Source organism: Castor canadensis, chromosome 1 (assembly GCF_047511655.1).
Source record: "Castor canadensis chromosome 1, mCasCan1.hap1v2, whole genome shotgun sequence".
In the NCBI taxonomy this organism is placed as follows: domain Eukaryota; kingdom Metazoa; phylum Chordata; class Mammalia; order Rodentia; family Castoridae; genus Castor; species Castor canadensis.
The window spans coordinates 9,715,723-9,729,314 of NC_133386.1; the positions used below are offsets into that span (position 1 = coordinate 9,715,723).

The 13,592-nt window shown below is 42.8% G+C and overlaps 1 protein-coding gene across 2 annotated transcripts in view; it reads right to left on the reverse strand.

Annotated features, from left to right (window-relative positions):
- Nucleotides 1-13,592, reverse strand: part of Zdhhc14 (zDHHC palmitoyltransferase 14) — a 255,556-nt gene that overhangs the window by 91,189 nt on the left and 150,775 nt on the right. For both annotated transcript variants that reach the window (XM_020156872.2, XM_020156871.2), the window contains exon 2: nt 10,627-10,787. In XM_020156872.2, the coding sequence (XP_020012461.1) occupies nt 10,627-10,787 (161 nt within the window). The remainder of the gene's footprint in view (nt 1-10,626; nt 10,788-13,592) is intronic.

Consider the following 13,592-nt stretch of genomic DNA (forward strand, 5'->3'; position numbering starts at 1 on the left):
TCCCCTTCGTCCAAAACAAGCTTCGTAAGAAACAAGCTCTCCTGGAGTGAGAGGTGACAGAGAGGACTGTGCTTCCTTGGCCACAACACCTGTGCCTAAGTTGTGTCTGCTCAGCCTTCCTCAGCTCCTCCCAGCAGTATGGCGTCTCCACATTTCCTCACCCAGCCCACTTTCCCTGTCCATATGGAGGCCTCTCTTCCCTTTTATTTCTGAGCTGCCTTGCATGTTACCTCTACACACAGAACAGAAAAGCCCTCACTTCCCTAGCACACAGCACCCACCCATTCTGCCCATCAGCCTCCTGCCAGGGCATTTTCCTCTGAAAAGTCAGGCTCACCTCCCTCCTCCTGTGCCCACCCTCTGCAGGGGGCACATCACTGTTCCTGCCTCTCTGACCAACATGATGCCCTGCCGATTCTCTGATGAAGTGCTTTATCTTTAATTTCTTATTAAAACCTGATTGACTGACTAGGTCCCCTACCCCAAAGAGCTATTGTTTTGTCACCTTGTTTTCGCCTCTCAAACATGTCAGTTAAAGTTCTAATGATAGTAATTAATATTCAGTTAGTCGTTTAAATACCTTACTTATTTTGCACAAGCTACATTTTACTTGTTGAATGTCCCTGGTGTGTGTTTGGCTCTGTACTCTAAAATGAACAGAATACATCACCATTCATTCTGTACCAGCAGCTGAACAAGCTAAAAAACTTAGAGGATTTTGGTTCTAGGATTTTCACGGGTAAGCAAAGGAGAAAGGATTTATTTTAGAATCATAGAATGATAACGTCGAAATAGATCTTTGCACTCAGTGAGTCTACTTAAAAGACACTGGAACTGAAGCCCAAAGAAGTCAACACACTAAGCAAAGTCACATAGGAGGTGGCTCACACCTATAATCCCAGCTACTTTGGAGGCATAGATAGTTGGATCTCAGTTCAAGGTCAGCCTGGGGAAAAGAACAGTTAGCAAGACCCTGTCTCAAAGCACAAGGCATTATGGGGCGTACCTGTAATCCCAACAACACAGAAGGTAGAGGTAGGAGCCTGATATGAGCCAAAGCATGGACTCTATCTGAAAAACAGCTAAAGTGAAAAGAGGTCGGGGTGTGGTTCAAGTGGTAGAGGTGCTTGCCAAGAAGTACACACCTGCGTTTGTGCTTCAAAACCCCATTTATTGAAAAAAAAAAAAAGTCACATGATAAACGGGAGGGCTGGGACTCAGTATCAGTCAATTTAACTACAGACCTTGTGCCCCTAATCATACAATCTTAGTCAACTCAACCATAGAACCCATGCTCATCACTGTACACTTGGCTGAAAGTATGAGCATATACAGACTTTGAAATTTGTATCTAAAAAGAAGGAATTTACTAATATGGTTATTTAAAATAAGTAATTGTAGTGAATAAAACACCACTTATCTCACTAGCACTACAGGGTGAGGTTATAGGCTAAATGTTCAAATATGTAGTTAGCTGACTACATATTTGAAAATACAGCAGTTCTGAGAATTTAAGGGAGAGGAAGCAGATGCTGAGGGTGGGAGACTACGGGGTGGGCAAAGGGCAGCCCTTGGGCTGGGCTGCTCAGCTCTCCTGTGACTCGCCTGCTACCGTGTTCAAATATGGATTCTGCCCCATGGGTGGGTTGTGGTCTGAGATTCTGCATTTCTTAAATGCTCCCTGGTGATAATTTGCTTCTGCAGATACATCACGTGGAAAAGCAAGGACTTAAGAGACTCTGTTTCAGAAGCAAAATAGTCAAAGGAGAGGCACATGGTGTCCTGGACCTGTTGCTAATGAGCTCTGTATGAGCTTGGGAGGAGTTAACCTCTCTCTGAGCCTCAGTTTACTCATATGTAAATTAAAGTTGTCTGGGACGATCTCTATGACAGCTGAGGTCCCTTTAAGCTGAAATACTCTGTGCCTCTGACCAGCTCCCCTAGAGAAGGGAGATAAGAATGGAAAGCTACTATATTTCATGGACGGATCTAGAACCCCCACTTTTCTTAGTGCCCCTGGCTGGCAAGGAAGGGAACATGGACATGCTCGAGACCACTTGCTCCTCCCTGTGACCATGGCTTTGAACCATGTGGTCTCAGTTGTTTCATCCATTTCCTACCACTTGGTCTTCTCATTCCTCTCCTTGCAGCCTATCTTCCCCCAGCTCTCTTAAGCCATTTTCTTATCTACTTGAGCCTATTTCATTACCTTTTTTCTCTGTGATGGCCTTAATATAAAAGAACTGGTTATAATTATAGTACATTTCCATTTTTTTGCAAAGCATGTCAACATTGCTCTAATCATTGTATTGATTTAACACAAACTCTAAAGACAGTGGTGTTGGTACAGTAAGACAGAGAGAGACCTCCCCTTATCTGAAATGAAGTAATAATTCTTTTCTATTGGGGAGTTCATTAATTATATAAAAAATGTGTTCTCTGTGTAGTCAAATTTTGACTTCTACTAAGACATTCAGGATGTGGACACCGAAATCACCAGAATACCTATGTGGGTTGAGGGGCTGGCGCTCCTAGGTTCAGTGTAGGGAGCACATTTGGTTGAACAGGTCCCCTTGTCTCAATTTCTTTTCATGTTAGAAGGAGAGAAATGCCACTTGTTTCCCACAAAGCCATCTAGAGAAGACAACTGTGTACAGGGTGCCTACCAAAAGAGAGGAGCAGCAAGACGCTTTGTACAGCCATCACTAGAAGCATTACACAGTACTGTTTCCCAACCTCAAAAATAAGCAAACACATTGGCAACAGAAACTGGGTTCAATTCCAGCACTTGATGCATTTGCACAAGTTTGACTTTCTTTAGGAAGAAGAAATAATGTAGGTTTCCATGCATGCCCTGGATGGAAACCACACATCCTTTTAAATCTGGTAGAAAAACAGAATCTCCAGACCTTTCCTTCCCTCAGAAGCAGATCCTTCAAAATCTTGCGGTATTTTCCCCAAATACCATAATTTTGAGATGTGACATCTGTTTTTCAGCTCTCCAAGGCTGGGATTAAAAAAAAAAAAGAAAACAGACAATCAAGAATTTTGACATTCTGAGCCTCCACCCTGCATCTGTGTGGGAGACTTACTGTCTACCCTTCCCTGGCATTACACTAGGTAATTCTATCTTTTTCCCCTAGACAAGAAATCTACTCCCTATTCCCTCTCTGTTTTATTCCTAAGATGCTATTTTCTTCAAAGGCCTTTGTCTGTCCCAGAAGGTATTTCAGACATGGAAGGCTCCCTGGCTCCCAACTGCCTAAACTCTTCACAAACATCATGAACCATCTAGACATCAGCATTATTATCACTGGACAAAAGGCCCTATATCTTTAGGCAGCTCCAAGAGGGCAGTTGAACTGCCTGGAGTTTTCCTTCTCCATCCATTTAAGCCCAGGGCTTAAGAATCAAGCCATCTAGCCAGAGGATGCTGGCCCAGTGCTCTGTGTCTGAACCCATGAATGTGGTGGTCTCAGAGTCAAAGGGATAGGAAAGCTGGAGGGCTGGGTGATGCTGACCATCTGTGGGGACACAGAATACAATCCAAGGAAATGGAAGTGCTACCAGCTCAGGTGAGACCAGAAATCTCCCTCCCAAGGCTTGGCTCCTATGGTAGCAGGATGGGGACAGGATTAGGTAGTGACTAAGGGTATAGGGTGTGATGCTGAATGGACCTGTGCAGGATTCCTAGATCTGGCCAAATCATCTTTGGCAAATCACTTTCTTTTCTGAGCACTGGCTTCCTCATAAATAAAACAGGGGTGTGAATAGTGCCTAAAAATAATGGATTAGCTATTTTGAGTATGAGCTGAGATGTTACATGGAAAGAACATAGCGCAATGCCTGCAAATGAGAAGCAGGCAATGAAAAAGAGCTCTGAACACCTGTTCACCATGGCCCAATAAGCCAAAAACACAAAGATGCAGGAAAAGCATGGAGAACGTTCTAGTTCACAGGCACAGGTAAATGCTTGAGCTGTTGATGGAAGAGAAAGTTCAAAAGCCCATTGGTGGCATCCTGAGGATTCTGGCAAGAGCCAGGCAGAAAGCAGCAGGCGGGAGAGAAGGGTGAAGGCAGAAAGGAATCTCAGAGGCAGATGGAATTTGGTCCTGAATGGAACTCTGAGGACTGGTCCAATGCTTAAATGTTTATGAGAGGCTGAAATGATCAATGCAAATAAAAACTATACCAAGGGTAAATTGTGATTTTGGAGGTGAGTAGGAAGATACAAATAAGAATTGGGGAAATGGCCAAAAATGTCAACCTTCTGAAAAGAAAACTCGCAAAAGGTGATCAAAATAGCCATCAATTAAAAGCTCTAAGAAAACTAGGAATAGAAGGAAAGTTCCTCAACATTATAAAAGATATATATGACAAACCTACAGCCAGCATTATACTTAACGGAGAAAAATTAAAACCATTCCCTCTAAAATCAGGAACCAGACAAGGATGCCCACTATCTCCACTCCTATTCAACATAGTACTGGAATTCCTAGCCAGAGCAATTAGGCAAGAAGAAGGAAGAAAAGGAATACAAATAGGTAAAGAAACTGTCAAAATATCCCTATTTGCAGACGACATGATCCTATACCTTAAAGACCCAAAAAACTCTACTCAGAAGCTTCTAGACATCATCAATAGCTATAGCAAAGTAGCAGGATATAAAATCAACATAGAAAAATCATAAGCATTTCTATACACTAACAATGAGCAAACGGAAAAAGAATGTATGAAAACAATTCCATTTACAATAGCCTCAAAAAAAATCAAATACCTAGGTGTAAACCTAACAAAAGATGTGAAAGACCTCTACAAGGAAAACTATACACTTCTGAAGAAAGAGATTGAGGAAGACTATAGAAAGTGGAGAGATCTCCCATGCTCATGGATTGGTAGAATCAACATAGTAAAAATGTCTATACTCCCAAAAGTAATCTACATGTTTAATGCAATTCCCATCAAAATTCCAATGACATTCATCAAAGAGATTGAAAAATCTACTGTTAAATTTATATGGAAAAACAAGAGGCCACGAATAGCCAAGGCAATACTCAGTCAAAAGAACAATGCAGGAGGTATCACAATACCTGACTTCAAACTATATTACAAAGCAATAACAATAAAAACAGCATGGTACTGGCACAAAAACAGACATGAAGACCAGTGGAACAGAATAGAGGATCCAGATATGAAGCCACACAACTATGAGCAACTTATCTTTGACAAAGGAGCTAAAAATATACGATGGAGAAATAGCAGCCTCTTCAACAAAAACTGCTGGGAAAACTGGTTAGCAGTCTGCAAAAAACTGAAACTAGATCCATGTATATCACCCTATACCAAGATTAACTCAAAATGGATCAAGGATCTTAATATCAGACCCCAAACTCTTAAGTTGATACAAGAAAGAGTAGGAAATACTCTGGAGTTAGTAGGTATAGGTAAGAACTTTCTCAATGAAACCCCAGCAGCACAGCAACTAAGAGATAGCATAGATAAATGGGACCTCATAAAACTAAAAAGCTTCTGTTCATCTAAAGAAATGGTCTCTAAACTGAAGAGAACACCCACAGAGTGGGAGAAAATATTTGCCAATTATACATCAGACAAAGGACTGATAACCAGAATATACAGGGAACTTAAAAAACTAAATTCTCCCAAAACTAATGAACCAATAAAGAAATGGGCATGTGAACTAAACAGAACTTTCTCAAAAGAAGAAATTCAAATGGCCAGAAAACACATGAAAAAATGCTCACCATCTCTAGCAATAAAGGAAATGCAAATTAAAACCACACTAAGATTCCACCTCACCCCTGTTAGAATAGCCATCATCAGCAACACCACCAACAACAGGTGTTGGCGAGGATGTGGGGAAAAAGGAACCCTCTTACACTGTTGGTGGGAATGTAGACTAGTACAATCACTCTGGAAAAAAATTTGGAGGCTACTTAAAAAGCTGGACATCGATCTACCATTTGATCCAGCAATACCACTCTTGGGGATATACCCAAAAGACTGTTACTCCAGAGGCACCTGCACATCCATGTTTATTGCGGCACTATTCACAATAGCCAAGTTATGGAAACAGCCAAGATGCCCCAGCACTGACGAATGGATTAAGAAAATGTGGTATCTATACACAATGGAATTTTATGCAGCCATGAAGAAGAACGAAATGTTATCATTCGCTGGTAAATGGATGGAATTGGAGAACATCATTCTGAGTGAGGTTAGCCTGGCTCAAAAGACCAAAAATCTTATGTTCTCCCTCATATGTGGACATTAGATCAAGGGCAAACACAACAAGGGGATTGGACTATGAGCACATGATAAAAGCGAGAGCACACAAGGGAGGGGTGAGGATAGGTAAGACACCTAAAAAACTAGCTAGCATTTGTTGCCCTTAATGCAGAGAAACTAAAGCAGATACCTTAAAGCAACTGAGGCCAATAGGAAAAGGGGACCAGGAACTAGAGAAAAGGTTAGATCAAAAAGAATTAACCTAGAAGGTAACATACACGCACAGGAAATTAATGTGAGTCAACTCCCTGTATAGCTATCTTTATCTCAACCAGCAAAACCCCTTGTTCCTTCCTATTATTGCTTATACTCTCTCTACAACAAAATTAGAGATAAGGGCAAAATAGTTTCTGCTGGGTATTGAGGGGGGGAGCGGGAGGGGGTGGAGTGGGTGGTAAGGGAGGGGGTGGGGGCAGGGGGGAGAAATAAACCAAGCCTTGTATGCACATATGAATAATAAAAGAAAAATGAAAAAAAAAATAGCCATCAATGATGCCTGCCATTTGATCCTGCCATTTTGGGCAGCGGACTGTGTACCCAACTATGTGGCCAACAAGGGCACAGTACATAAAGTGACAGCGCAGAGTGTGGAAGATTTCATCACAGATCAATCATAGCCAGTGGACTACTCAAAATAAATGGAACTATCAAATTTTAGAGCAATTTTATGGTGGACATTACCAACAGCAATAATCAACACAAAGTGAAACTAATAGTGTCTAAAGAAACCACTAAACCAAAAAAAAAAATTAAATCTTCAAGAAAATTTGTCTCAATAGAATAAGTTCTATGAGAAAATTTATAATGGCCACTTTCATAGTCTTAAAAAAAACTTGATCAAAAAATCTTAGTTGCAGATTTTATGCAGAAATTATTCCAATAAAAGTAATTTTAGTAAAATAAAAATGGAAATAGAAAAAAGTTGGAAATAGTTTAACTGCAACAGAGAAAACTGATGAAGGTCTTCAACTGGCTTAAACAGTATTCTCTTCAGCAAGTATTTTCTTCAACAAAAATACATTAGTGTTGCTAAAATTCCAATTTAAATGTTTTTTCTCTTAAACACAGAATTAAGATGTCTTTAGGGGAGAAACTCCAGCAAGTCAGTAGGTGGGCCAATACTTCTGGCTGCCACGAGAACCTTCCCAGGAGTGGCAGCACACAAAATGGTACAGAACTGGGCTGTTGACAGTCCAGGGGTTCCCCAAATCAGGATGTCACTGCACCATATTTCCTAAAAGTCTCACCTAGAGGATATTATCCCAAAGACTCATTTAGGAAATAACAAAGAACACTTAACTGCTAGAAATGATGACCAGCTCTGTGCACTATAAGAAAACTTGCAAGGTGACAACAGTTTGACCAAGTGTTGGGGAGGGAGGACCAGGGGAGCCAAAAGGAGGAGGAGGAGGAGGAGGAGGAGGAGGAGGAAGAAAAGCAGGAGACAGGAAAAGGGAGTGAGAGAAGGGACATGCACTCATGAATACACTGTGTCTTGGGACAGTGGTATTCTACCTATCAGTGAAAGGTGCAGAGTGGACAAAATAATTCTTCAGATTTTGCCTTGGCACAGGTGGCTTGTTCTGTAGTGCTGGGGACCAAACCTAGAGCCCACAAATACTAGGCAAGCACTCTACTACTGAGCTACACTACCAGTGCAGCAGAATTTTTTAAAGCCCACCAGGCTTCCTTCCATCCATTCCTGTCCTCATTAGAACAGTTTGATCTCCTGCTTGATATTTGGGTTACTGTGTCTTGGAAGGAGTTTCCTTAAACCACTGGTTCTGCTTTGGGAGCCAAATGGGCCAAGATTGCATGGCAGCTGTCACCTACTCTCTCCACTAATGTCCCTGGTCTTGGCAGTCTCAGAATGGCTGAGAGGGCGGGAAGAGACAGTGCAGGGGACTGGAGAACAGAGGCAGGCCTGTGTTTTCCTCTATGTCCATCACTAGGAAGGTCTGGCCCTTGTTGGGCCGAGATTTCTAGTACAGTGCCTTGCCATCTCTTTTCTAACCCTAAGTCAGTGTCTTTCATCATTGGGGGAACTGATGAAGTCCAGTTTCTGAAACTATGGTTTCCAAGGAGGTCTCCAGTGACCCCACCATGGCCCCTGGGTGTCCATTGTTTCTCTTTGGTGTCTTTTTAGCTGTAACTTAAGCTATTGTGGACATTCTTTGGCATTTTAAGAACCTTGGAACTGACTCAAAAGCCCAGAGTCATCCTTCTCACCTCCTACTCCTCTACAGAAGCACAAAGCCGGGGGGCTGTGCAAATCTTCACCAGACTTTCAACAAATCACTCACTTGATGGTTCCAAGTGGCTGTTACGGGTTTTATAGGCAAGAGATACACAATAGAAAATTACAATCAGTGACTCTAATAATAAAAAGTTTCCAAAGTTAATTTTTCCTTTTCCTTCTTCAGCCAGATAGCACAAAATAAATGTTAAGATTTCATTGAAACATAATCTTATTTTTAAAAGCCAGGTAGTATATGAAGAAGAATTAGAGCTGAGATGAAGATCACATGCCCACACCCTCTTCTTCAACCTTGGGGAGGTGCAGTGTCCCAAAACACATTGCTCCTGCTCTACACTTACTCCTGTGACACCCAGTAGCTTTTTATGAGAACCCACATTTGTAGAAGGTGAAGAGACAACTGGGTAGGAAAAGAGGAGAATTTAAAAAATAAAGAAACCACCATTTACTGTGCACCTGCAATCTACTACCCCTGTAATCTTGAGTCCTGAAAAGAACCTCACAAGGTTCACACCGTTACTTCTACTGCAGAGACAACGTGGGGGAAAGGTTCAACCTAGTCTCAGGAGCAGTTCAAACTCACATCCAACTGACTTTTTAGCCCTCTTTCTGCATCTCCCCTGGTGTGGGGGCTGGGCTCTTGCTCTATGTAGAAGATTTTTAAGCTGCGTGCTGGTCCTTATCAGGGGTGGGCTTTGACGATGAATCTAGTTCTATTCCTTTAAGGAAACTGGCCTGACTTCCTTCTCTCCCCAGTGATGTGAGCAGCTGGAAAGAACAAGGACAGAGACCTGGAGACCGAAGTTCTAGGCTCCAGCTCTGCTACTTCCTCCCACTCAAACCTCTTTTTGGTACTTAGTTTCCTTATTTGTAAAGTGGGTGTCATAATAACATTACCTTCAACAAGGTTGCTTGATATGAAAGTGCAGTGATAACCATTACTGGGCTTTAAAAATGGTTAAAGAGTTATAAAATGCAAATGATGTACTTGGAAATCTTAAGACTCAGTGGCTAGGAAAGAGACCATCTTCCCCATTGTCACTTTTTCCCTTACCTCAGGAAACAAGAAGGCTGAAGAATAGCAGATAACACCATCAGATACTGCTATTGATTCTTTTGCTGCTCCCCTCTCATGTGAGGGCAAATGCTGAGAGAAGGACACCTGGAGAATGCTAAGACCCATTTCTTGCACTTGCTTATGCTGTGACAAAGGGCCCCTCTCCAGCTTTAGTGGAGGCTGCAAAAGAAGTCCATAGAATGGAAGGAATATTGGGAGAGAAATAGCTCTGCTGAGTGATTTTTTTTTTCCAGGCCTAAATTTATGTTCACACTGATTCCTTACAGCCCCTCTGCCATTCTTGTTAAACTTACTAATGCACCACAGCAAAGCTGCAGGCTCACAAGAGCACACTTTTAAGAACATTCTAACAGCAAGAAAAAACTTTTTAATTAAAAAAAGTGCATGGTGTAGAGAATTAGAATCTGTTTCAATATCTTCAGAATGGATTGCTACAAACTTTTTAGCACAGGGCTTTAATTTCTAAGGAAAAATAAAGCTATTCATTTCAATATACGTCACTGGTGTACATTATAGTTATGTCTAAATAAAGAAAATTCGGTATCCCAGGCTGGATAAATAAGATAGCTGTCTAAGATGTAACCTTGCCTAGTTTTTTATTTTATTTTATTTTATCACGGGCCCTAGTTAAGCTACAATGACTGCAGAATGGGGACACTAACCTACAGCTCAGATCTGTCACCACTGGGGTGCCTCATGAGAGCAGAACTGGACACTTGGGTTTCAAAGAAACTCTGTTCACTGGCCAGCCTTTCTGCATGGTGCCAGCAGCCCCTGCCTCAGCACCACAGGGTCTGCAACCTTACCTCGACCACTTTACATCCCACCTCCTACTCAGGTCACCGCTTATGGCTTTCTTCCTTCCTGGTCACTCTTCACACCAGCCAGCACCCTGCTCTCCTGCATGGGCACCTCAGCCTGCCCCCACACTGGGGCTGGCACAGATGGGAAGTGACCACAGGCTAAGGGCAGACCTTCATGTTACCTATTTGCCTTTCCAGGTCAGCGGCTTCATCAGGTGTGGCTCGTGGGAGGACTCCTGGGTCACTGAAGCTGGTGCGAAGCAGGGTCCCCATCACAAAGAAGAACAGGATGCCACCGACCACAGGGATGGCGGGAGTGATCTTCACTGCTAGGTATGGACAGCTGCCAATAGGTGGGGGAGGGGGGAGAAAGAAAGGAGATACAATGTTAGGATCAACAGAAAGCTGTCTGCACTTTCCAAGAAGCCCAAAGGTAATTTGGAGAACTGAAAGTGATTTCCATTAAAAAGTCATCTATATTAAGAATTTACATTTGGGGAGGTCTGCATTTCTCTCTGGACAATTGAGCCTTTCTTCCCCAGCCACGACAGCCCAAGCTCTCTGTTCCCAAAGGAGAGATGCTGGCAGAAGAATGAAGAGTCCTGCTTGCACAACTGGCCTAAGATGTACAGAGCTTGAATAAATATCCACATGCCCTTTGCACGGTAAACACCTCTCATCAATTTACGGTCCTCCACCTGCCTGTGGAATTACAGACACCAACGTAGATTCATTTTCCTTCTCAGGTCCAACCGCACAGGTTCTCTCCACCAGCACAAAACCCTTCGGACTGTGAATTTGCTTGCGAAAGGCAAGAAGCCATTTTTCAATATTTTGGAGGTAATCTCTCCAAGAGGTTAATGAGCTATGGAAATGAACTTGCAGGGGAGTTTCTGTAGAGGTTTAAAGGGATTTCAGTAGCTAGACTATGCTAATCTCATGTTTTTTCCAGAAATCATTTGAACTACCAACTGGTGAACATGGTCCAACTCTTCTGTTGTTATTTTGTTTGTTTTTTAAGAAATGGAGTCTTGCTCTGTTGTTCAGGCTAGCCTTTAAGTCCTGGGCTCAAGAGACCCCTCTGCCTTAGCTTCCCGAGTAGCCGGAACTATAGCTGTATGCCACTGTCCACCTTTTTTGTTGCTGGTGGTCTAGAAAGCTGATGTGCACCAGGTATTGCACAGAGCTAGGGACAGGTGCACTCGGACAGACTAAAGTCTATGCTCAGCCATCTAGGGAGCTGGTGCCTGACATTTGGCCTCAGCTAGCAGTGTCCAGGAGCTGGCATCCAGTATCCAGGTTTAAGCAGCTGGCCTTGACCTATGCATTTCTCCTTGGCTCCACAGAGGTGGTGGGAGGCAGAGGTGGAAGTTAGCTCAATATGAGAAGTGAGGTGATGGGTGGAGTCTGCCATGACTGTGGTGGGTCTCTTTTCACCACGTTTAGTGGCATCATGGGTGTGGAAGAACACACACACCATAATAGGATCCTAACATCTTGGTGGGAAGCACTCCAAGCTTGTCTTCATCAGCAAGACAGTGAAGAGAGGAGCTAGAGAAGAAGGAAGGTTCAGATTAGGAGCTGGATGGGGGTGTGGACTCAAGAGTTCTGGGGACCAGCACCCCACTGCATTCAGGTGTGACACAGGATGTCAGGGGGATACTGTGCTCTTGAGGGACACAGTCTGGGAGCCCCTTTGTGGGGATAGTTACAGGAATGTTGGAACACTGGCCTCTGGGAGGCCTACAGATGGTACCTAGCAAGCAACTACCATGAATTGGGGACCAAAGGTCTTTCAGAATCCTCTGCCCTACAGAAGCCCAGAGACTTCCCCAAGACTTTAAGAAGGTAGGATTGACTTCCTCCTTGCCAGGTGGACTAGACCCTAGAAGGACTGCCTGAATAGACAGACATAACATCCGTGACATTTCCAACATCTCTCACTGCTCGCACCAACTCCCCTGAAGAAACAGAACAAAGCAAAACCACATCACAGTGTGATGTCATACCTTGTTTGGATTGCCAGTTGTAACATCTTTACAAAGGATTCATGGGAAACCATGAAAAGTGGACTGCTCTCCTTCCCACATCAACTTCCAGACATGTGAGCCCTTCCGAATATCCCCAGAGAGCCTCATAGGAAAGCAAGTCTGGCAAGGAGAGCGAATGATACAGAGGGCTTGCTGAAGAAAAATGGAACACAAGAAAGTAGGACCTAAAGAACTCCTGCCATGGTGTGACTGTGTCCCTCAAAGTTCATGTGTTGGACACTTTGTCCTCAAAGCAGCCATCCTGAGAGGCAGGACCTTTAAGAAGTGATTAGGTCATGGGAGCTCACCTTTGGTGAATGGATTAATTTTGCCATCACAGGAGTGGGTTCTAGGCTGTAAGAGTGCATGTTCTATAATGTAAATTGAGTTTAGTCCTCTCCAGCTTGCTCCCTTTGTGTCTGTTTCTGTGTCCTTTTCTCTTTCTCACCCTCTTGCCTTCTCCATGGGATGACCGTGGGATGACCCAGCACAAAGACCTCTGTAGATGCAGGCCTCTGACCTTGGGCTTCCCAGCCTCCAGAACTGTCAGAAATAAACCTCTGCTCTTTATAAGTTACCCAGTCTCAGGCATTCTGTTATATCAGCACAAAATGAACTAAGACACCCCTTTAGAAAAGTATTCTCTTACATTATGGAAATGACTTTAATCCAGTTCATATTGCTATGTATAAAAGGGAATCACTGCTATTCCTTGTGTGGCTTCAGGTAAATTCTGCAATAATTAATACTCTTTTTGCAGGCTTCACACTTTTCTCAAACATTGGATTTCATGATTTTAAGGACTGAAAAACACCTAGTTAAACATTTAAGAAACTGGGGACTCCATAACCAGATAAATAGGTCTTAGTTACTCCAGAACCTATAAAGGGAATCTTTTCCTGCAGCAGAGACTTCCTGAAAGATGATACCATTCCATGGTATAGACCTGGGTCTGGGGCCTAGCACAGAATTTGCATTTCAACTCAAAATATGTAGAGAATAGAAAAGTATTAACAGGGAATGACCATTTTCCTGTTATAAATCCAATATAAAGTGACAAGCAAAAGCTCATCAAACTTGAAATCCAAACTGTTTACAAGTTGCTGCTCTCCATGACA